This window comes from Eptesicus fuscus, chromosome 15 (assembly GCF_027574615.1).
Source record: "Eptesicus fuscus isolate TK198812 chromosome 15, DD_ASM_mEF_20220401, whole genome shotgun sequence".
Classification (NCBI taxonomy): domain Eukaryota; kingdom Metazoa; phylum Chordata; class Mammalia; order Chiroptera; family Vespertilionidae; genus Eptesicus; species Eptesicus fuscus.
This window is the reverse complement of record NC_072487.1, coordinates 71,840,809-71,866,127: the sequence shown is the minus strand read 5'-3', so window position 1 is coordinate 71,866,127 and position 25,319 is coordinate 71,840,809. Positions and strand designations below refer to the sequence as shown.

General features: G+C 37.8%; 1 protein-coding gene and 1 non-coding gene across 5 annotated transcripts in view; both read right to left on the bottom strand.

Moving 5' to 3' along the window:
- Positions 1-25,319, bottom strand: part of GAPVD1 (GTPase activating protein and VPS9 domains 1) — a 57,362-nt gene that overhangs the window by 22,323 nt on the left and 9,720 nt on the right. For 3 of the 4 annotated variants that reach the window (XM_028130845.2, XM_008155296.2, XM_008155298.2), the window contains exons 2-10: positions 14,700-14,923; positions 13,009-13,852; positions 11,450-11,536; positions 10,303-10,437; positions 9,968-10,157; positions 6,515-6,675; positions 5,190-5,256; positions 3,647-3,772; positions 1,671-1,844 (exon numbers count right to left, since the gene is read on the bottom strand). In XM_028130845.2, coding sequence (XP_027986646.1) covers positions 1,671-1,844; positions 3,647-3,772; positions 5,190-5,256; positions 6,515-6,675; positions 9,968-10,157; positions 10,303-10,437; positions 11,450-11,536; positions 13,009-13,852; positions 14,700-14,884 — 1,969 coding nt within the window. In that variant the 5' untranslated portion in view covers positions 14,885-14,923. Of the gene's footprint in view, positions 1-1,670; positions 1,845-3,646; positions 3,773-5,126; positions 5,257-6,514; positions 6,676-9,967; positions 10,158-10,302; positions 10,438-11,449; positions 11,537-13,008; positions 13,853-14,699; positions 14,924-25,319 lie in introns of all 4 variants that reach the window. The other variant, XM_054726906.1, reaches the window with a different exon arrangement.
- On the bottom strand, positions 19,610-19,717 carry LOC114227704 (U6 spliceosomal RNA). Its single transcript, XR_003613781.2, has one exon. It is a non-coding gene; the product is annotated as a U6 spliceosomal RNA (small nuclear RNA).

Genomic DNA, 25,319 nt, shown 5'->3' with positions numbered 1-25,319 from the left:
GATTTTATGTGTGTTCCTAATAGCTCTCTCAAATTTATAGTCCTACAAGGATTAAAACCACTCAGAGACATTTAACCACATCAAGTTACACTGGCCGAAGTATGTTCTCTTCTGGCACATTAGCCACATATTCAGAGCAATAAAATGTATTTGCAGGAAAACACACTACCTCTATAGTACCTGTTTAACTGCAAATACAGCTTATTGCTGAAATACAGCTTACTGCCAGAAAAAAATACTAAATACTTAGCATCTGGAACAACGTAATATAGAAACCAATTAAGAAATCTATTTACACTACTTAAAAATACATACAGGATTAAACATTACTGTACACCTGTGTTAAAAATACTCAAGTTCTGCCCTGGCTGGCAGATAATTTTTAAAAATTTATTTTTATTGTTGAAAGTGTTATAAATGTCCCCTTTCCCCCCCATTAACCCCCTCCACCATGCCCCTACCCCCATGACATAATTATAATTATAAATATAATGTTTGAACATAATGGGGGAGGGGATAAAGGGCAGTGGGTGGGAGAAGAGATGAAACAAACTAGCCATGTGTATGAGTAACTGTCGGAGCTGAGTGATGGGTACACAAAGTTTATAACACTATTCTCTCTTGTACTTGTTTGAAATGATTTTTTAAAAAATGAAGAAAGTAGCCGAAACCGGTTTGGCTCAGTGGATGGAGCGTCGGCCTGCAGACTGGAGGGTCCCGGGTTTGATTCCGGTCAGGGGCGTGTGCCTCGGTTGCGGGCACATCCCCAGTGGGGGGTGTGCAGGAGGCAGCTGGTCGATGTTTCTCTCTCATCGACGTTTCTAGCTCTCTGTCCCTCTCCCTTCCTCCCTGTGAAAATCAATAAAATATATTAAAAAAAAAAATGAAGAAAGTGGTGACAAGACCGTATGAATCTTTCAGAACTCACAGAAGGGTGAATTTTAATGTTTGTAAACTGCACACCAATAAACTTGATGTAAAAAAAGACAAAACTAGTTACTTTTCCGCCCTCGCCAGTTTGGCTCAGTGGATAGAGTGTCAGCCTGCGGACTAAAGGGTACCAGGTTCGATTCGGGTCAAGGGCACACATGCCCAGGTTGTGGGCTCAATCCCCAGTGGGGGGCGTACAGGAGGCAGCCGATCAATGATTCTCATCATTGATGTTTCTATCTCTCTCTCTCCCTTCTCTGAAATCAATAAAAATATACTTAAAAAAAACTAGTTACTTTTTGGAACTGTATTAATCCTTCCAGAAGTAAACTCAATTTTTAGACTCTAGTATCATATTATTCCGAAAGATTTTATGGCTATAATCTGTCCAAATTTTCACTTTAAGGTAGGCGTTTAGTCTCTAAAGAACGTCCTAATTATAGACTAAGGACATATACTATGCCCTACAAACAAGACTAGACGAGAAGCTAATTCAAAAGACTGGTTTTTCTCTTTTGGGGGTTGGGGGTGAAGTTAAATGTAGACAGAAAAAAAAAACATACCTATATTTAAGTAAAGAAAAAATACACGAATGCCTGGCTATATGCAGCTGTCTCAGTTTCCCAGTTAGGGCTAACACACACACCACGTTTGTCAGAGCACTGAAGTTCCCTCCCATGAAGGGTGGCGGACGTGAATAACTAAACAGCCGTATTCCAGAGACATTCAATAACAATTACCTGCAATTTCTTGCAAACGATCTTCGTCAATGTTAGGGTCAAAATCACTTCCCAAGACATCTGTGCTCCAGGTCTCACTCACTGTTTCTGATATGTCCCTGTCATCCGTCAGTCCCATCATGTCACGGATTTCAAACTTCCTCAGCTTATCGTCAAGATTATCCTGTGTGGTGGCTATCAGAAACAAAAGTAAGCACTTAAAAAACGGTAGCACAGCTATGATTTCTTAATCAAATTTGAAGAACTTTATGTCTTCGAACTTCATTTTACATATTTTATAATTAACATGGGGTACATAGTACCAAAAAACACTGAATTATTCCCCCACACATGTAGGCTTTCCCTCTGTGAACTGAGCCCAGCATATGTATTCCCCCTCTGGTAGATTAACTGGGGCCATCGATACTATTGTATCCTCAACCTCTGTAATGTGACTTTCATTAAGAATCGGGATATATTCCCCTCTCTCTGAATCTGCAGAGGCCTTGCTACTTGCATTGGTCAAAAGGGTCTGGAGGAAATGTGTCATCAGTGGTGAGGCTAGGCCTCAAGCAACATCATAAACTTCTGCTCTCTCTCTCACCCTGCTTCTCTCATGAGAACACACTTAAGCTACCAGCTGGAGGATGAGAGGCCACACTGGAGCAATGCAAAGGTCAGACTAGACCAGCCAGCTCCCCCTGACCCCCAGCGCAGATTGGCAGAGCTCCCTACTCGCCACTGGTGACTGCAGATGCATGAGTGAGCCCAGTCCAAAGCAGAACCACCCCCCAGCTGACCCATTGACTTGACAGAAAAATAAATGTTTATTGTTTTAAGTCACTAAATTTTGAGGTGGTATGCTACATAACATTGTGGCAATAATTCCTGATAAACCTATACTAAAAAAAAATATTTTTCATTAGACTAGTTTTCTCTCTTCCCTTGACTAATTAGAAGCAGTCTACAATTCATGTCTTAAATCTAGTGTTCACAACATGTACGCTGCCAAGCCCCTATATCCGAATGACCTAGAGGGCCTGTTAAGCAAGTGACAGTCTTTCAAAACTTTCTGTTGTAAACTAATATTATTTTGGTTTTCTTCCTCTGTTATTTGTAGAAAATTTAATCCTAATTGATACAATGACAAATTACCAGTAAAATATACCATTGCTTTTATTCAAGCCACACATACCCCAACTGGTAATGCTCTTTTCCTCTCTAAAATGGACTGAATCAGGATTTCTAGAAATGAGACATGGAAAATGGCTTTTTAAAAAACTCCCCAGGTAATTTTTATACATACTGAAGTCTAAGAATCAGTCTCAAACCCAGTTGAGGGCATGTGCCCTCCACACTCCCCGGAAGGACACCAGGGATCTTTAAATAAATCCAAAGGCCCTTTTCAAATTAATCTCCCTAAAGCACAACAGGGACCCAGCTGTTGTTCAATCCTTACCTCATACCAGTCCCCTCCTTGGGAGTTCCTGAATAAGGACTTGGTTTGCCACCTCCCTGGCTTGCTTATACTATGCCTTCACCTAGAATGCCTGATCTCCAGTTTGTGCCTGTGCAATGCCAGCCAGGCTTTAAGGCTAATATTTTCTTCCAATAAGCTTTTCCTACACTTTCAACCACTGTGTCTCGCACTCAGAACTGCCATAGCACTCTTATGATACTTCTAATCATTTGTGTACCATTCTCTCCCTATTCCAGATACCTTGAGCCCTCAGGTTTTATATCTCTGAAAATTTTAATATTACAGAATTCAAGCAATTCATTTTGGTTATTCTATGTAATTTAAGTCTAAAGAATTCACTTACCAACTAACCATATCTTTAAGAACTGAAGGAACTATGAGTCAGTGCAAGTTTAATGCTCATTATATAATCAAATGTATTCTTACTGCAACAGCCAACTTACATGGCAGCACATCATTCACCTTGCAATCAGGAGAGGTCTTGCCGCTTGAGCAGCGATGTTCCACTCCAGCTTACCTTGCTCATGCTCCAGTAGCTGCAGAGCGTCCGCCCCATTGCTCCCTGAAGGTCCTGCTCCCAGTTCCGACACAGACTCTCCTTCCAGGTCAAGAGAGGACACTGAATTGGAGCGATTGGAAGGACCTAGAGAAATGTTTCTACTGTAAGTGGAAATGCAATTTTTCGTGCCTTGATAAGGCACTAAAGATAAAGACTAAAGTGCTTTTAGTAGTGCATTTATACCTTAAAAATATATATATGCCCTTTAGGCCAGTAATTCTGCCTCTAGAGAATTATCCTAAGGAACAGTTCAAAAACTCATCTAAGGTTGCTTGTTTCAGGGCTTCTTATAAGTGGAAAGCAGAAGCAATCTACATCTTTAATCATAGAATAATGTTTAAATAAACTATGAAAGAAAACAGTCATTAAACACCACGTTATTTAAGAATGTTAAATCATCAAGGGAAATGTTACTGTTATATTGTTAAACAAAAAAAGGTTACAAAACAGCACAATCTTAATCTTGCTACAAATGAACCAAAATGTTAACTGTTATTAACAGAATGATGAGATTACAATGATTCCATTTCTTTTCAGCATTTTCTAGAATGAAACTGTTACTTATGCTTTGAAAAATTAGAGGAAAGAAAAAGTTACTATATTTTATGCTTCTTTTAAAATGTTAGTAAAGTTGAACTTATTCATTAAAAAAGTTGCTCTTGCCCTGGCCGGTTTTCTCAGTGGTTAGAGCGTTGGCCCCCAGACTGAAGGATCTCGGATTTGATTCCAGTCAGGGGCACCACCTCGGCTGCAGGCTTGATCCAGGCTCGATCCCCGGGCCCCGGGCGGGGTGCATGCAGGAGGCAACCAATGGATGCTTCTCTCTGTGTCTCTCCCTCTCCCTTCCACTCTCTCTAAGAATCAATGGGTGGAAAAATGTCCTCAGGTGAAGATTAACAAAAAAACAAAAAGTTGATCCTAGCATATGGAATGACATAGTCTTACTTCCTAATCTTGCCTTTAAATTTCTTTTTTATTCCTATTTTCATTTTATCTTCTGCTTCATAAAAGGTGTGAGTGTGTGAATATGCAGAACGTTAGAAGTACACACAGCATCCTGAAACACTAGTGAGTCCATTCTTTCCATTCAGACATGCATCGCATCCCTCTAAAGGAGCTCTACTCGCTTTGGTATGTATCAGCGTCAGAGAAACAAAACTTGGTATTATTCAAGTCTCAGTGAAGACTCAGACCTTCTCCATTTTTTATGACCATAGATCTCTAGCAATCTTTTTCTAACATTTTTTTTCTTGCAATCTTAATTTTATTCAAGAAAGAATCTTATAGCCAACTGTTCAAGATCATTAGAGGAAAACTTCATTAGCCTCCTCAGTCAGGGGCACAGATGGTATAATTATAATTTATAAGGCTCCTTTAAAGAACACAAAACAAAACATTACTTGAATCACACAACTCCTTGAATGAAGTAACCCTTCACCTTCAGATATTCCTTCCAGATTATCACTGCAGAGGGAAAAGCGCAAGGTTTTATCAGGTTTACCGTGGAGTTTGTTTTCATCGACAGGGACATCTCCTTGTCCTCCATCCGAAAGTTGCATGTTTAGGACCTGAAAAAATAAAATGCCATTGGTTTGTCACAACTGAAAGAAAACAAACTACAGCAAATGCATATTTAAGTTATTTTTAACCTTAAATTGTTTTTTATTTAAAACCAATCTACCAGGTTCTGACCAAGCTTGAAGTACCGCTAGAAGAAAAGTGTAAGAGTCCGTGAGACGAACTGAACCTCTGCCCTTCCATCACTCTACGGTGCCAGAGTCTGAACAGGCCCAGAGAGGGGTATGAATTAGCTAAAAGAAGGGATCACTTCCCTGCGTGGGAATACAAACTGCGGTCTTCAAGGCTGCCACTAAACTGAGGGTTGGGGAAAAGTCACATAGTAAGGTAAGTGCACAGAATTCGCTGAGTGACATTCAGCTGTTTGGTTTTTTCCTTATTAAGCAAATTCCCGTGGTTGTTATGTTTTTTATTACATTCCAGGCTTCCTAAAACGTTGATCCTGACAGTTTTTGTAGCTCATTCTTGTGTGTGTGTGTGTGTGTGTGTGTGTAGGGACAGAGTTTGGGGCTTTGACAGTTCTCTTTCCTATGAGTGATGTCACAATTCCAAACATAGCCAACGACCACCATCACTTTAACAACCCTGTAACTGGTCCCTCATTCCCAGGCCAGGACTAGTTTTCTTGAATAGTAAGCACTCACTTTTGAATGTAATACATGGCAATATGTGAGGAGGGGCTTCTACCTTTAGAGAGGCAAGATTTCTTCTTTCCCTTTGCCCCTGTCCCAAGCTCTTGTTTACAAACATCTTAAAAATGATTCCCATACCCCCAATCCCATTTCTTCAAAATATTTTACACTTTTAGTTTTTTTCCCACAGTTATCTCTTCCATTTCTTCCTAACTAGCCAAAGAATGTTTGGCTCTTTAAAGCAGGAATACCACTGGAATATCATTAGATAGAAAATAAACATAAATCACTTCCTACAAGTCACTGGAAAAGTCTCTTCGATTTCCACACCACAATTTCCTGGCTCCCTGGCTCTTCTACTATCAGGAAAATTCCTTTAGGTGTGGCCTGGTCACCGACTACAGTGACATAAATGTACCAACGCGCAGGGCCTCCAGCACTATGCACAGGAAGTTTAGCACTAGATGGTGCGTCATGGTATGCCCACTGATGATAATGAAAAATATTCATTTAACGCATACTGATTGATGGAAGCAAGGGGCCATTAATTAGAAGAATAGAATCCACATTTCTAAACACTGGTGGCTATAAGTGAAATGGAACAATACACTCATACCTCATTTTCTGACATCATCCCTGGAGTAAGCTGGGAACCGGTCCCTAAGGAAATGACCAGCACTTCCTCAGGCTGCACCTCCTGGATGGTTTCTTGAGATGATCCTTCATGGTCCATATGCAAGTCCATTAGCACATTGGTGCGGCTTCTGCTCCGAGTTGCTAATAAAAGAAGTTCAATTTGCCAATTTAGAGAAAAAGATAAAATGAAGAAAATGGCACACTAAATACAAAAATGTTTTTATTAATGTAGAACATCTGCACATGCACACACAAAAAAGGAATGGTGGAAATATGTGTAAGAAAAAAACCCCTGTATCTTCCCAGTTACTCTATTGATGACTAATACATATTCTCCTTTAAAACTGATCATCAGAAACAATGACCCATGTTCACCTGACAGGGAGTGACATACAGATGACCACACCTGCAGAACAGCAAACATGTCCCCATCAATTTAAGACTTGGGGTGACAAGAAAAGCATTACCTACCTTATTTCTTATCTGTTCAAGACACTTTCAATTATTTCTCCTATAAAATGATTTAACTGCCACAGGTCTCCCATACTAATAACTCAAAAGCATTAGAAAATTTCATATAGAAATCTGATAGCCATATAAAGTAATGTACATTAATAATTAATTAGGTAACTATTGAAAAACCAGAATCCGTTTTTGAAAACACATTGTTTTCCTGAAATGTATTAACCTCTTCCCAAAGATAGAGGAGCGATTCCTCTATGTTTGAATACAAGTTTCCTTTCTGCTTACTGGAAACATTCTAAATTAATACAGAATCTAATTATTTGGGGGTGTTTTCCCCTACCTAATACTTTTTCCTAAAATAATTCATCCTATAGATCTTACAAGAACTTCAGAAAGATTTGGGTAGTTGATAATAATTTCTCTGTGAGTTGTAGTCTTCTGTGGTAAGTTTCTATTTTCTTTCAGAGGTCAATAAAATTCAATGCAACCAGAATACTAACTAGAAAGTCTACTTCAGTGCAAAATAATCAAAAGTATAGACATAAAGCAAAGCACTTTATAGTAACAAGTCTTTCAACTTCACTTTGAGTGAAAGCTGACCTACTTAAAGACAGAAATATAGACAATCGTCTTCTCTCCACAATGTTGTAGATGTGTTGATTAATCACTCTTACTTTCAAAATTTTAGGGCACACGTCAACTTTCAAAAGTTAGGTTCACCTCACTATCTTCTACTGAATTGTGAACTTAAATTCAGCTTCACGAACTTCATGAATTTTTAGTAACAAACCTCATAATTTATAAAAATGCAAGTGACCAAAATTCATGTAACACAAAGCAAAAGCAACATGCACATGGAGCACACTTTTATAAATTATTTCTTAAATAAAAGCTACACAAGAAGAGTAAGAACAGCCTATTACCCACCAAATGGGGTTACTAGAGTAATATGAGCTGTAAGGTTGGTGGCTGAGGAATCCCAGGCAGTGATGGCTGCTAACTGTTGTCCTGGGTTGCGAAAGCATTAAACAGAAAGAAAATCAACCCTCTGAATAATGGACACATTTTTAAAAATAGGGAATAAATTCAATGACCAAGTCACATGACTATACAAAATACTCCTGGAAAAACTGAAATTTACTTTCCATTCTACCCATATTTAATAATACTTCTGGAAGTTAGGAAGCGGAAGAACTAATGTATAGCAGTGAATATGGAGAAAAAATATCTAATATACCAAAAATCACTCATTTCTTCATGCTACAATAGTAAAAATAGCCTACAACATTAAAAATCATTGAGTGTCAAACTTGTTTTTTCTATTTTTAATTCTGAAAATTTACATTTTGGAATGATGAAAGCCAAACACTTGAATAATATGATGTCACATTCCTGTTGATGATATTATTCCATATTATATTAAATGTAAGGTAGATTAATTTTAAGAAACTGATAGTTAACACATCAGCTCATTCTTCCAAATGTGTAAACTTTAGTAACTATAGCTGAGCTCCTCATTATCATGAAAAAAAAAAGGTGCTAAACTACTGCATGCCCTCAGCCTAAACACTTTTTCCATCTTGTTTACTTTGTGGAACACCCTTTTGTCCTTCAAGAGAAAGTGCAGGCTTCACCTGCTCCAGGGTCACCTTCTCTAGGTGTCCGGTAATCCTCTGTGCTCATCTCCATCAAACACAGTACACTGAAGGGCAATGTCTCTTTTTGTTTTCCCCAACTAGACTAGGGCAGCTAACTTAAAGTACGGGCATGTCCTCAGGTCTTTATATCCCCAGTGACTAACACAGTGCCCCACCTGCAGGACAGTGATTGTAATACCTACTCTTTAGCGTGGATTTTTGCATGGAGATTAAATGAAACACATTTATAAAGTGCTTACCCAGTGTTGGTACTCAATATACGCTCAATTAAATTTTTGGTGCATATCTAGATAATAGATGTTTACTAAGTGAATAAAACGTAAGCCTAATTTTTAAATAAATGAATAAACAACTAAATAAAATAGGACTTTTGCTTTATTTTATTAAAATATAAAAGATTGCTCAGCTGATAAAAGACTTATTATTACTTTTTAAATATATTTTTATTGATTTCAGAGAAGAAGGGAGAGGGAGAGAGAGAGAGAAACATCAATGATGAAAGAGAATCATTGATCGGTTGCCTCCTACACGCCCCCTACATGTGCCCTTGACCAGAATTGAAGCCAGGACCCTTTAATCCTCAGGCCAATGCTCTATCCACTGAGCCAAACCAGCTAGGGCAAGACTGATTATTAATAACAATAATGAAAAAAATAGTACTTATGTAGTTTCAACTTTACTGATAGAAACTTCTAATATTATTTTATTATATTATTCAGAACTTTGTAGAAAGGATGGGGCTACATAATTTATTTATTTATTTATTTATTTATTTAAAATATATTTTATTGATTTTTTTACAGAGAGGAAGGGAGAGGGATAGAGAGCTAGAAACATCGATGAGAGAGAAACATTGATCAGCTGCCTCCTGCACACCCCCACTGGGGATGTGCCCGCAACCAAGGTACATGCCCCCGACCGGAATCGAACCCGGGACCCTTCAGTCCGCAGGCCGATGCTCTATCCACTGAGCCAAACCAGTTTCGGTGGGGCTACATAATTTAAATAATGACTGGTTATAACAACTGTCACTTTCAAAATTTTCCAAGATAAGACACTAAAATACAAAGTATACCATACGTGGCATGATTTCAATTAATTATGAAAAGTACATCTAGATAAAGCAAAAGCCTACTGCTAAACCTTAATTAATCTAGTGCAATTGTAAAAAACTGAATTACTATCAGTAAACATGGAGAAAGATGTTTCCAAATTACTTAAAACTATATTTCGAAGCACTGAGAAATAACAAAGGCTAACAAAGAAGTATTACATTTAAGGCGAAGTCCAATATGAGAAAGTCTCTTTACCTATAGGCAATCGGTTCTTTTTATTTGCTGGAGTGGTTGCCGGAGACAACTGAGGAGTATTGTAGGGAGTCATTTCCAAACTGCTGCTTTTCCCCGGCTTTGCCTGGGGGAGGTTTGCCAATAAATTGTCAAGAGCCATTCTATCTTCTCTGAGCTGGTCTCCAGACATCACACTCTTCATAAAATTCACCTGGCAAAAATAAAAGGACATCAGCTACTGAAATCAATTTTTCATACACGATATATATTTCTGACACAATGTACTCATCTATGACTCTGCCCAGGCTTAGATAAATGACTTCTGAGAAAATCCTATTAAAGAATAAAGCCATTACCAGAGTAATAAGCTGACTGTAGGTTATATAAACCACAGTTCTGCTCAATCCTTCCAGAAGATTAACAGAGGACATTGGAGGGGTTTCCACTGCTCGGCCCCCAATCACAACATCAAGGAAAGCAGCAACACAGCTCTGTTAAAACAGGAAGAGATCACAGTGAAAGACCTTCCCTTTAAAATAAGGGAACAAATTTCTGATGAAGGTGGTCAAGCATGCAAAAAGGTTTTCTTCTTAAAAATGATATTAAACCTAACATTTAAAAAATTAAATTCCCTATGAATTGATACAGAATAATCTCCAAGATACTCTGGTACAAGAAACAAACATGATACAGAAGATTACACACTATCTTACCATTTGTGAAAGGAAAGATGGGTGACTGGGAAAATATATGAAGGAATTTGCTGGTATACATATAGAACTGTTGAAGCATACACAAAAGACATGTCAATAAACTTTTGGAGAGGAAATTAAGGCTAGCGATCAAAGGTGGAAGGGATATTTCACTGTATAACTTTTGAATTTTATAATAGGTTGAATGTAGCCTACTCAAATATAATTAAAATTTTATTTAAATTGAACAATACCATAAATATTAATTTATGAAATACAATTAAAATTATAGTGATTAAGTGACAATTTAAAAAAATTAAACTTCCTAAAATAAAATAATATTTTTTATTTTTTTTTTTTTATTGACTTCAGAAAGGAAGAGAGAAACATCAATGATGAGAGAGAATCATTGATTGGCTGCCTCCTGCAAACCCCCTACTGGGAATCAAGCCCACAATCCGGGCATGTACCCTTGACCGGAATCGAACCCGAGACCTTTCAGTCTGCAGGCCAACGCTCTATCCACTGAGCCAAACCGACTAGGGCAAGAAATAAAATAATCTTAATAGCTCCTTGGTTCTCATTACAATGGCATCTCCTCGACACTTCTATAAGTGAGAATTAGTCATCTTTAGTGACATTTTCCGTTAAGTGCTGCTGATCCAACATTATGACACACCAAGAGTCAATGAAAGACTAATTTATACAACACCTAAGGACGAGATTTAAGAAAGGGAAAAGTTAGGTTTGCTAATACTTTGGCAGAATTTTCTATAAACAGTATTTCACATGACATAGTATTCACTCTTACTTTGTCAAATTTTCCAAGACTGCCCTTTGTCCGGGGATCCCCCTCTTCAGAGCCAGTCATTGCTAACTGCTGCAACAGGCGGCCAACCTGCAACCCAAAGCAGTGGTGGGGAGACACAGGTTATAGACACAAAGTCCTCTCTCTATGAAAGCACTTCCACTCCATGCTAGTGCATAATAATGCTCATACCACCTGACCAGACGTACAAAACAGGGTCCCACTGTGCATCCTGTCAACACCAGGTTTTACTATATTTAGAGTTATACAGAATAAGTAGAAGATTTTGCTTTAATTTTTCGTTAACATATTATATCGACATTAGGAAATAAAAACACAACATCTGTTTCTGATGGTGTACTTTTCATATGCTCAGAAACTTTAAAAAATTAATTTGTAAAAGCTGACTCAAACTATTCAAGTTACTGTTGAGTACTTTATTCTACATAGTTCGTAAAGTACTCCAGGTAGATATTTTCTTTTCTAAATTTAAACGCAAACAATTTCTACAAAACATATGCTGTTTGGAAAGTAAACTTCACAGAGCAAGTTCCTTACTGCCAAAAGTGAACTGTTAACCCATTCTCTTTAAAGACACGTTGCTGAAAGTTAACATCATATAGCATCATCTTCTTAATATCTAGGACAATCTCCCCATTATTACTCATTTTGAAAATATGTGATGCCATCTCTGTTAGAATGACAAAAATAAAAACTACAACTACATTATCATAAGAATAAATTTAGTATTTCACAGATGAAAGCAAATTTTTAATTTTATTTCAGGGATTTCTATATAGTTAATTGCTCAATATCCTGATATGACAGAACTGATCATAAAAAAAACTTATCATTTAAAAAAACACACCACTCATCCAAAGATAGATTCTATTCCAAATAAACTCAGTCTTTCTTCTTCACAGTATTTCTGAGTGATAAGACATGAATAAAAGATTTGCTTAAGAAATAATAATATGATTTCAGTACTTCAGATAATTAGGGGGGGGAAGAGTGTTAATACAGGTCCAAAAATCCTCTTTCTGAGTTTCATATTTCAAACTTTGGAGACTTTAGAAAGGTTGGTTAGTACATATATGTAGCATGTCCAGTTTTTAGGGTAGCATCCTATAATCAAACATGTTAATATTTCAGCAGAAAAACATGAGTATTCATTAGCACTAAGTGGAATAACAAACAATTATAAGTAGCCTGTTAGTTCAGGCTGGGTTTTGCTAACAAATGAAGTAAAAAGATTCGGTTTTCAAACATTCTGGATTTTGAAATCATGGGAAGAGGACAATGTGCTTGCTCTAGAAAATGCAATCATTCACGTGTATGAGGACTCCAGTTAAAAACTAACACAGAATGTTTTATGACAAGAATATTTTTAAATCCCAATATGACTGCTTTTATGTCTAAGAAGCAAGTATTTAGGACAGTGTAAAGAAAGAGAATGGTAGGAATCTATGAATGGTAGTTGTCATCACATTTTCTGTTCCCACCCCCACTGCCTAATCAATTGATTTTAAATTGAATGCCATATTAATAATAACAAAGCATACCTGCATCAGATTGAATCTTGCCACCTCATTAATAGGAGCATCAGAAATTATTCCGTACTGTTCTGGATTGACAACTGCAGGGCAAATGAAGCAGGCCAACAGGAGATCAGTGCACATTGCCCTGACCTCCCCAACTTCCAGTCTATCTACACAGGAGAGCGTTTTGTACATCTGTGACACGATCCACCTCAAACTGTGTGGAAAGCAGTATGTGTTCTGTTTGAGATAACCAATAAACTTGTTCACCAAAGTCACTAGCTTGGCCTCATTGGAATCCACCATCTCTTGAACCTTTTGCCTGAATCTATCTGAGCCTTTCTCTCCAAAGAGTTTTTCCTGTTGAGATGGGGAGAACCTCTCAATTAGTTTATTTGGATCTGTTTCCAGATGATCTTCATCTTCCACAAGCAGTTGCATGATTGGCTCATGTAAAGTAGCTGTGAGGAAAAGTTTGGCAGAAAACAGTCCTTCAGAAAAAAGTTTAAATAAGATGCTGAAGGCACAAGTTCCTCTCCTCAAAAGTCGCCTGGGGTTGTCACTTTCTTTAAGTTCAAATTCAATCAAGTATCTCAAAACCTGAAGGAGGTAGCTTTCATCTTCTTGCATAATGCAATTGCCATAGAGGGAGGTAAAAACTGTGTATATAACACTTTGTGTGTTCTCCTGATTAAGTTTCTCTCCAGCAACCAGAGAGGAGGCAATAAGACGAGGATTTTCCCTTAATCGACTCAAGAATTCTCCATAAGCAGTCTCCTGAAATCCCAATTGCTTATATCCATCAACAAACTGTGTATCTTCCAAAATCTTGGCATGTTGGCAACATTCAGCAGGGGAAGCTTCAGCACTGAAAAATGAGCAGACAAGCAAAACATAAAATTAACAACAATGATAATATCACACACATACTATATGAAACATGGAATGTGAGTTGATTACAGTCCCAACGAAATCACTCATTGCTAAAATCTTTCAGACCATCAGCACCTGAATGTGGAAGGAAGGAAGGAAGGAAGGAAGGAAGGAAAGAAGGAAGGAAGGAAGGAAGGAAGGAAGGAAGGAAGGAAGGAAGGAAGGAAGGAAGGAAAAACAAAAACAAATTCCTCATATTAAATCAGGCTCAATGAAAAGTACCAAGAAATAACCATTGTTCTGATTTCTTTCATCAAAGATTAGTTCTGCCTCATTTTGAACTTCACATAAATGGAAGCACACAGAGTATATACTCTTCTGGGCCTGGCTTCTTTCCTCAACATTATGCTTCAGTACCACTATTCTTAGAGCTGAAAACTGCTTCTCGGAACAACAGAACATGAGGTATTAGCACAATGAAAAACAAGGTTTCTAAAACTGAAAAGCAGATATACAATAGCAAAACATGGAAATTTACATCTTAAATTATGTTAGAAGAAAAGCAGAACAAAGATAACTTACTGTCTACACTGATAAAATGTATATGTATAAAGATTCAAAATTAATTGGTGTTGTATAAAATACTAATACTTAAGTTATAATTCTCCATAACAGTGTTAAGTGATTTAAAATAAACAAAATAAGCAGACTCACCTTAATGTTGAGTTAAACTATCTTAAAGCAAGCACTTTGTTGGAAATAGATTCATTTATTTACAGTTAGCAGTTAACACAGAACCATAATGGTTTATAAAAGTTAAGACCTCAAAATCTTTTATTTACCTGGTTATGATAAGTCGATCCAAATTAATTCTCTGTTGCTTAGCAATCCATGCTGTACGATACAACTTTTCAGCTGTCTTAAGTACATCTGCATTGAGCCTCTGAATGAGCTGTTTCTCAGAGTTCACGTATAAGCGTTCCTGCTTGAGGTGATGGGCCAGAGTATGAATATCTAACTTCACCATCTTCAAATGTGGAAAAGGTACAAAGGCTGATCACTAAGACTAAAAAGACAAATTTTAAAATGTTATGTTACTAAAATTGTTTACCAAATCAAAAGGGATAGAAGACATTAAGAATTAAGCTACATGCCCTGGCTGGTGTGGCTCAGTTGGCTGGGTGTCATCCTGTGCACCGAAAGGTTGCTGGTTTGATTCCTGGTCAGGGCACATGCCTGGGTTTCCGGCTTGATGACCGGTAGGGGGGGTGCAGGAGGCAGCTGATCTATGTTCCACTCTTACATCAATGTTTCTCCCTCTCCCTCTCCCTTCCTCTAAAAATCAATAAAAAATCTTAAAACAAAAAGAATTAAGCTATATTTAGTAGCATGGTTAACTCTAATTTTAAAGTAATCTCTATATTTACTTTATTACAGAAGCATTATGGGTTCAGTAAAGAAAAATTGATAAATACAGATAAGAAAAAAAAAAAAAAAAAAAAGCTCGTCCTGGCCAGTTTGGCTCAGTGGATAGAGCGTCAGCCTGCGGACTGAAGGGTCCCAGGTTCGATTCTGGCCAAGGGCACATGCCTGGGTTGCGGGCTCGATCCCCAGTAGGGCGTGTTGCAGGAGGCAGCCGATCAATGATTCTCATCATTGATGTTTCTATCTCTCTCTACCTCTTCCTTCCTCTCTGAAATCAATAAAGAAATATATTAAAAAAAAAAAAAAGAAAAGTTCCTAACAAGGTCACTGCTCAGAGATAGCCACTGCAAAAACCTTGTGTATATCCTTCAAGTCCAGTCCCTATTTACTAACACTGGAATTTTCTTGACAGCTCTTTCTCACTGCAGTCAATCACCATGTTCTGTTGACTCTTCAAAATACATCTCAAATTTGACTACTTCTCACCACTCCATCATCATCTCTCACCTGAAGCTCCATAAGCACTACTTCCTCACTGATCTCCTGCTTCCTTTCTTACTAGTCTGTTCTCTCCGTGGCGCCTTTAAACTCCATCAGATCACTCTATTCCCCTCCTAGAAAGTCCTCAAAGCCTCAGCATTTGCTGATCCCTCTGTCTGGAAGGCTATTCCTCCTGCTGTCTTTGCAAGGTTACTGCATCAGGCCTTTACTTCATGCAGGCCTCTCTGCTCAAATGTCTCTTTAAGAAGGCCTTCTCAAAGAACTCTTTCTAAACTAGAAAATACCACTTCCTATTCCTTCTCCCGGCCTCTTCTAAAGCACTGGCCCCTATCTAGAATTCTATCACAGATTCCCACTTGCATGCTCATCATGCTTAGAGCATGGCTCCCCCACCAAAAGGTAGGGCCACCAGAGCCACGGCTTGTCGGTTTTGTTCACTCATTTCTGTAATTTCAGGGCTGAGGAGAGGGCCTGGTTCACAGCAGGATGTGAATAAATATTTGCCAAAGGAATGAATGCCATCACACAATTCTTGTTTACCTAGTAGCTAAAATAGCACACATATTTTAAAGCATTATTATTTAAGCTATGCCCTTAAACCTAGAATGCCTGCCAGACCACAAATGCTTTATATCAACAGTAGAAGTGCCTGTGGCCTAGGGAGCAGAATACAACACTGTGTCCAGACAGCAGGCAGTCATTAAGTTAGAGAAACACTTCTCATTAAGAATTAAGCACGATGATTGTATACTCATAAGTTGCTATGAGAATAAAGCTTTAATGTTCTCACCATAACAACACAACAGGAAAATGATATTATGTGAGGTGAAGGATGTGTTGACTAAACCTTACTATGGTCAACATTTTACAATACATACTTGTATCACATTATATGCCTTAAATATACATTATATTTCAATTACATCTCAATAAAGCTGGGGGGGGGGGGTGGAGAGTGGTTCCAGCCAGTCAGATTCTTAAGTGCTCTTAATGGACCTATTTGGAAGTGATAAAATACAATGTGTAGTGAATTTAGATCTGAAAAGAGAAGACAACCTGGACCACAGAACTTTCAATGTATTTAGAGATCCAATGAAAACGTATCCATATATATAAAATATTTTGGTGCTAAGTCAAAAAATTTAAACATTATGGCACCAGCTGAAAATATATTTAAAACCACCTTATTTAAAGAAATAGATTTAACAACTTTTAATTATGTTTGGCTTCAGAAAATTTTTTACTTTCTTTTATTTTAATGAACTACTGATGACTTGGAAAATTTCTGATATTACCATCAATCTGAATTTAATTGCTTTCAAAAACTACTTTCTTGTACCTTATCAATTCCCTAGTAAACTATGCAAAGATGTTATTCCAACTCTTCTATATGGTTAAAGCCCCCTCCTACTTTCTTCTGAAAAGATATAAGTATGTCTACTTCACCAAGACAATTCACTATTAGTCACAAGGACATCTGTGTACATTCCAAAAATTGGTGACATGCATACATACACGTATATAACCTTACTAACTCAGTCTACAGAAAATGCATATGACTTTGTAGACTTCCATGTGGGAACTCTAAGATCCTCTAGGGGGCTCTAAGTCCATAGACTAAGCACAGAATCACTCATCAAATGTTGTAATTATTTGAAGTAGTATAATTAATGAAAGCAGTACTGAAATGGGCCCTTAAAGAGCTGTATGCTTCATTAATTAGTTCTGCTACATTGGGTACATAATGCATATTCTCTGAACCTCAATTTTTTTTTCATCCACAAAACGTGGACATGATACCTACATTTGTTTTGTGTCTGGTACAAGCAACATATTAGATACTAGGGATCCGAAAAAGGATAAAAACTAGTGTGTGCCTTCAAGGACTTTTCAATCTACTACACTGAGACAGACATGCAGTAAATGGCTGCCCGAAAATATTATGAGTATTATGCTACTACTTATAGACTACTACTACTTATAAGACTACAATGTAGAGTAGGGACAAGAGAGAAGGAACGACTGAGGAGTTAAATACCTGCACCTAGTCTTAAAAGTCAAGTTCTGCCAGCCATAAAGAGGATGGTAGGTGGGGGCAGAATTCCAAACAGAGGAAGCCAATTAGCAAAAGCACAGAGGTATGTAACACAGAATATATTTAGAGAACAAAGTGGGGCATACTACTTTGGGGGCACATGTGTTTGTGTGTGTGTTAAGAGTGAGGTGGGAGAAGGGGAGGAAGTGTATAATGAGAGATAAGGCTACAGAGACAGAAGATACATAGCTAGAGTTAAGAGATTTGGACTTGGCACTGTAGGTGCTGGGAAAAGAGTTTTAAAGGGAGTTAATATGATTAAATTTGTATTTGAGAACATAAACTCTGGCAGTAAGGAAAAGGATGAAGAGACCTAGCTGGGTAATTTAACTGGTTAGAGCATCGTCCCAATACGCCAAGGTTGCAGATTCAAACCCTGGTCAGAGCACATACAAGAATCAACCAATGAATGCATAATAAGTGGAACAACAAATCGAAGCGTATCTTTCTCTCTCAAAATAAAAAAGAAAGAAAAGGGTGAGGAGGTGGGGATGAGTCTGGGGAAATGGAACTAGATGAAGACAGATTAAGAAATTGTTGATACAGCCGAGACCGGTTTGGCTCAGTGGATAGAGCGTCGGCCTGCGGACTGAAGGGTCCCGGGTTCGATTCCGGTCGGGGGCATGTACCTAGGTTGCGGGCACATCCCCAGTGGGGGTTGTGCAGGAGGCAGCTGATCGATGTTTCTCTCTCATCAATGTTTCTAACTCTCTATTCCTCTCTGTAAAAAAATCAATAAAATATATTTAAAAAAAAAAAGAAATTGTTGATACACAAGAATTGTTGCAGTATCAATGGAAAGAACAGGACAAAATTGGGAGATGTTAGGAGGTAGAAATTATGAGATTTGTTGACACCTACATATGGGGAAGGTGAGGGAGAAGTTTCCCACTCTGGGAACAATGGTGGGTGTGGTGTTCTTCACCACAATTGAGAATTTATATGAGAAAATGCTTTATAAACTTAAAACTGTGCCTGCTATGGTTCTAATATCACACACTTAACCTTTATAATATCCCTCCTGAGATAGGTACTTGCAGCTTAGGAAACTGAGGTCAGAAATATCAAATAACTTGTGCAAGGCCACACAGAGGTGACAGAGTTAGTACACTATTACCCTGATCTCTACAAGAATGACTCAGAAATCCTGTGGTTACACAGGAAAAGATCTTATTTTTAGGAGATGCACACACAAGTATGAGGAAGTGTTACAATTTCTGCAATTTCTTGTACATGATTCAGAAAAAATATCAAAAGTAAAACTTAAACAACTGTTGAATCTGGGTGGTGGGTATATGGTGATCACTGTGCTATCCTTCAACTGTTTCTGTGTATCCTAAATTTTTCATAATGAGAAAACAGGAAAAAGTATTTTAGAACTTCTCAAATGGTGCCCTTCTTGCTGCTTTAATACAATTTAATTCAACAAAAAACATGATTGAGTTTTTGCTGGACTTGGCACTGTAGGCACTCGCCAGGTCCCCTAATCTCAAGGAGCTCACAGTCTAATTACAACCAAAATACTGTTCAAGAAGAGAGGATACATCAAATGTTTCCAATGACAGCAAAACATGAACCACTTTATGCAATTCAGAAATTAAAACCTTCAAATGTTGCTGCAGTTAAAAAATTAACACTTGAAAGTTCCACCTAATCTAAACCAGAACTCACCTTCCAAACCCTTCAATAGCCTCAATGTCTTCAAAGACATTTTTGTAGAGACATTTTAAAAAAAATATGGAACGCTTCACAAATTTGCGTGTCGTCCTTGCTCAGGGGGCCATGCTAATCTTCTCTGTATTATTCCAATTTTAGTATATGTGCTGCCAAAGCAAGCACTGTCCAGACAAATTTGCTAAGGACTTTTTCTTTAATCAAGTCCAAAAATTATAAGCTTTATTGCTTTTCTTTTTATAAGCAGGTCAGAACGCTGTCAAATAACAGATAGTGGCCTCCCCTCCAAAACAATACGTAACCTTTTGCACTTGGATGTCGAGATTAAAATTACTCTTTGAATGTGTCAATAATTTGAAATATTAAAAAATCCAAATAAATAAGTTTGTATGAAAAGAAACTCCAGTTTTTTATTCTACTGCCGCGCTTTGTAAAATCTGGGGTATTTAAAAAAATTAAATCCCTAGTAGAATAAAGGAATCGAGAAAAAAGCAAGCGAGTGCAAAGGGTTAAAAAAAAAGTTTTCATTGATTTTTATTTTTTTATATAGAGAGAGGAAGGCAAAGGGAAAGAGAGAGAAATATCGACATGAGAGAGAAACATTGATTGGCTGCTTCCTACAAGCCCCCACCACCCAGGAATGTCCCTTAACCAGAAATCAAACCACAACCTCCTGGTGCACGTGACAATACCCAACCCACTGAGCCACATTGGTCAGGGCTCCCTAGTCACAGGAATCCAGACAATTGAAAAAAATTTCCTAATGTGTTTCTCTGCCTAATTCTTCTCTCTTCAACCTATCCTATGCTGACAGGTTAGTATTTTCAAAGCACTTTGATAAAAACCTTCCCAAACCCTCCCAAATGCCAGAATATACTAAATCATCTGCAGGAGTCAGAAGTGAGGCTGTGTGCTCAATTAAGATCACCCCTTGATTAATTCTCCAGGCTTCCAACAGCAGGATTAAAAAATGGAAACCCCAGAAAACTTCTCATGTATTTGGCAAGATCTCTCTCCCTTCCATCGACCCCTACAGCCAACTCCATCAAAATCTACCCTGGACCACCAGGTCTTAATTTCGCCTGATCTGTATTTCTGTCCAGGTCAATCACAACAAGAATTTGTATCCTGAAATTTGCAAACATTTCCCAAGCTAGATCATTTCTTTTTGGAGTGGTCAAAAATTAGACTTTTAAAATACAGAACATTAAATTCAGTTCCGCTTATCACATTTCTACAAAATAAAGTTGATTATACCCATGCAAGTTAAATCAGATCTTAAGCTTTTGAACTCATGTTATGAACACTTATCACTGAGAGCCCAAATTGACAAGATTTTAATGGGGAGATTTCAGTTGAAAGAGCAAAGTGCACTGGGTTTCTAAATCCTTCCACAATGGCAAACTAAGGCCCATGGGCCGAATTCAGCTGGCTGCCAGTCTGTATACATAAAGTTTTATTGGAACAGAGTCATGCCCACTTGTTTATACATTATCTAAAACTGCTTTCATGCTACAGTGGCAGAGTTGAACAGGTGCCAGAGTCCATATGGCCCACAAAGCCTAAAATATTTACTATCTGGCCCTTTACAGAAAGGGTTTGCCAACTCCTGATAAGCAAACATGCCTACTCTAACACAGAGCACAGAAAGGAAGCACAGCCTGATAAGGTGAAATGTGTGAATTAGAAAAGCATGAAAAGTTCCAAGGAGGATACACATTATAAATGTTAGCAACTGTGCCTGAACAAACTCTTGTGACTCAAGAGAAGGACTCTAGAGGCAGCCGATTGATGATTCTCTCTCATCATTGATGTTTCTCTCTCTCCTTCTCCCTTCCTCTCTTAAATCAATAAATATATATTTTTTAAATTTAAAAAAAACTTCATATGTCAAATTTGCTGAAGGTGTTATCATAGATATTTTTAAGCTTAAAAATGTCGAATTTCGTGCCATAAAAAGAGCATTTGCGGGAAGTTTTAATTCATTATTTTGAAGAAAAGTGCTGCTGAATACTTCGGGAAGCTTATGGTGAACATGCTCCATCTCAAGATACTTGTGAATGCTGGTTTAAAAGCTTTGAAAGTGATGATTTCGATGTGAAAGACAAAGAATGTCCAGGTCAACCGAAAAAGTTCAAAGACCAACAATTACAAGCATTATTGGATGAAGATGCGTGTTAAACCCAAAAACAACTTGCAGAAAGATTAAATGTTGCTCAGCAAACAATTTCCGATCGTTTACAAGCAATGGGAAAGATTTTAAAGGAAGGAAAATGGGTGCCACATCAACTGAACGAAAGACAAATGGAAAACCGAAAAGTCATCAGTAAAATGTTGCTTTTAACGGCATGAAAGAAAGTCTTTTTTGCATCGAATTGTGACTGGTGATGAAAAGTGGATTTATTTTGAGAATCTCAAATGCACAAAATCATGGGTTGATCCAGGTCAACCATCAACATCGACTGCAAGGCCAAATCGCTTCAGAAAGAAGACAATGCTCTGCGTTTGGTGGGATCAGGAAGGTGTGGTGTATTATGTATGAGCTTCTAAAACCAGGTGAAAACGTTAATACTGATCACTACCGAAAACAAATAATCTATTTGAACCATGCTTTGACTGTGAAACAACCAGAATGTTCCAGAAGACACGGCAAAGTAATTTTGCTTCATGATGACACACCATCACACACTTCAAAACCAGTTAAAGACACGTTAAAAGATCTTGCTTGGGAAGTATTAACCCATCCACTGTATTCACCAGACTTTGCTCCTTCAGATTACCACTTGTTCTGATCGATGGCACACGCACTTTCTGAGCAGCACTTCAAAACGTACAAAGAAGTGGAAAACTGGGTCTCTGAATGGTTTGCCTCTAAACAAGAAAAGTTCTATTGGGACGGTATCCACAAATTACCTGAAAGATGGAGGAAATGTGTAGCTAGAGATGGACATTACTTTGAATAAAGCACTTTTGATGTTTCTCTTGAAATTATCGTGTTTTCTTTGATTACAAAATCCACCATTATTAACCGGTACACCTAGTAAAGACATTCTAAGTTAATGATATGCATCTAATAGTTCTAAATTCTAAGTATCAGCTAGACTTCAAGTAAACAAACTAATCATCTCTTTATTATTCTAGTAAGTCCAACAATAACTTTTAAATATATATATATTTTTTAATTTTTTTATTTCAGAGAGGAAGGGAAAGGGAGAGAGAGATAGAAACATATACGTTGAGAATCACTGATCAGCTGCCTCCTGCAGGCTCCCTACTGGGGATCGAGCCCACAACCAGGCATGCGCCCTAACCAGGAATCGAACCCTGACCTCCTGGTTCATAGGTCAATGCTTATCCACTGAGCCACACCAGCTGGGCTAAAATATATTTTTACAGATTTCAGAGAGAAAGGGAGAGAGAACGGTAAGGTAGGCATTCTTATACACATTTCACAGATGAGGAAACGGAGGAAATTAAATAATGTGCCCCCCCAAAAAAAAATTAATAATAATAATGTGCCCAAGGTCAAATTAACAACTGGCAAAGCTGAGCGTAGAATCCAGGTGTATCGGGCTCACCCAGCTTTTATTTGTGGTCAAGGTCACTTCTAATTACCCCCCTCTTTCAACAACTATTAATATATGTCAGTATCTGGACAACCCCCCTTTCTTTGAAAGTTTCAAACTAACTGACAAAGTCAGGATTAGTTGGACTTCAGGGCTAAATAAATAATGTAAATTCCCTCAAATTCTACGAAGTAAGCATGTGTGAAAGTTTAGAAAAAGTTACCAGGGATTAATCCCTTAAATCCTTCTTTTTACATCTATCTCATCTCCTAACATTTCTCCACTTCCTCTCCTCCCAAATCAGATATTGCTGCCATATCATTTCCTAATCTTTAATATTTGCAGATGCTATTATACAGGTCTAAGAGGCCCGTATGCTTCCAGATTTATCCTTTAAGGCCCAGCCTCCAAATCTCTTCCCTCTGTCAAGTTCTGGGGGAATCACTGGCCAACAGAGTGCATCCCTTTCTCCCCATGACACTAAACAACATGGAATCACTAAGAGGGAAAGTTACTTCACTGAGTCTCTTTGGTCCTTCTGTTTACATCATGGAGAAAATCTAAGCAAGGTGCTGGATCTGTCTTCAACTCTTCCCTAACACTTCCTAATCGCTCCTTTTAATTAAAGGATGGCAGGCCTCAACTTCACTACCCTCTGCGAACAGCAGCTAGCTAGGTTTTATAACATTGATTTGTTTTTATTATGTTTAAGTTGCATTTTACTTAGGGTAAGAAATGTTAGTCTTTCATTCTGGTAGTAACATAAAGCTTCCTTCAAAATATATATGTTTAAATATTTGTATTGATTTTAGAGAGGAAAGGAGAGGGAGAGAAAGATAGAAACATCAATGATTCATAGGTCGATGCTCAACCAGTGAGCCACACTGGCCAGGCCAAAATATTTTTAAAGTATATCCATAAAAGAAGTCATTAAATTAGTAATAGTACAGGTAGTATGCAGATTTGGGAAAAATCATGATGTTACTCAGAGATTAAGCATAGGAAACATTTGTATACACTGATGGCTGCCCCTTGACAGAACTTTTACCTTGTAACTTTTTCATTCATTATATAGGCACTTTCCTCATAGTACTTATATAAAATTCATATTAATGTCCTTAGGACAAAAAGGACATGACTGCCATTTTTAAATGACCTACTACAATGTTAGCCCCTGTATTTTATCAATCGAATAAGTTTAATTTGAAAATTTATATTATCTACCACTTTTCAGGGATCTAGCCAATCCATAGAAGAGGTGGGTACCCCTTGCAAATATATTTCATAATCATAAATAATCTTGTTTATTTTATTTTTTTAGCAAAGGGTGGAAATTTATTGAGAAACAAGCACAGACTCCCACATGGGGAGGGGAAAAGAGTCCCTAAATAATCATGTTTAATTACAAGGGTTTGTCTGCATGTATTTTCCCTTACAAGACATATCTCAACGAAGGAGCTGTTTCTTTTTTTTTTTTTTAATATATTATTTTTAATTGATTTCAGAGAGAGAGAGATCGAAATATCAGTGATGAGAGAGAATCATTGATTGGCTGCCTTCTGCATGCCGCCTACTGGGGATTGAGCCCGCAACCCTGGCATGTGCCCTTGACTGGAACTGAACCTGGGACCCTCCAGTCCACAGGCCAATGCTCTATCCATTGAGCCAAGCCAGCTAGGGCCAGGAGCTGTTTCTTACTCATTTTACAATGTTTTGTTAAGCCACATGATCTAAAAACTGCCAGGTATTAAAAATGAGTTCATCTCTTACAAAAATATGGACAAGCACAGGAAACGTTACTTAACACATTCCTTTCAACAAATGTTTATTAAACAGCTACTATGTGCTAAGTGAGGTCTGCCCTTGAAGGGCCCACATTCTCATGGCATTCTAATGATAATTTCTAGTGGTTTTCACAGACCAGATTTCTATCTATACTCCATTTAGAATCCTTTGTCTCTCTTTTCATTGGCCAGTTAAATCCCACTCAGTCATCTGGGCCCAGCTCAAACCGAGGAGCCTTTACTCTTAACCAGGCGTCCTCAAACTACGGCCCGCAGGGCCACATGCGGGTGTTTTTGCGTTTTGTTTTTTTACTTCAAAATAAGATATGTGCAGTGTGCATAGGAATTTGTTCACAGTTTTTTTTAAACTATAGTCCGGCCCTCCAACAGTCTGAGGGACAGTGAACTGGCCCCCTG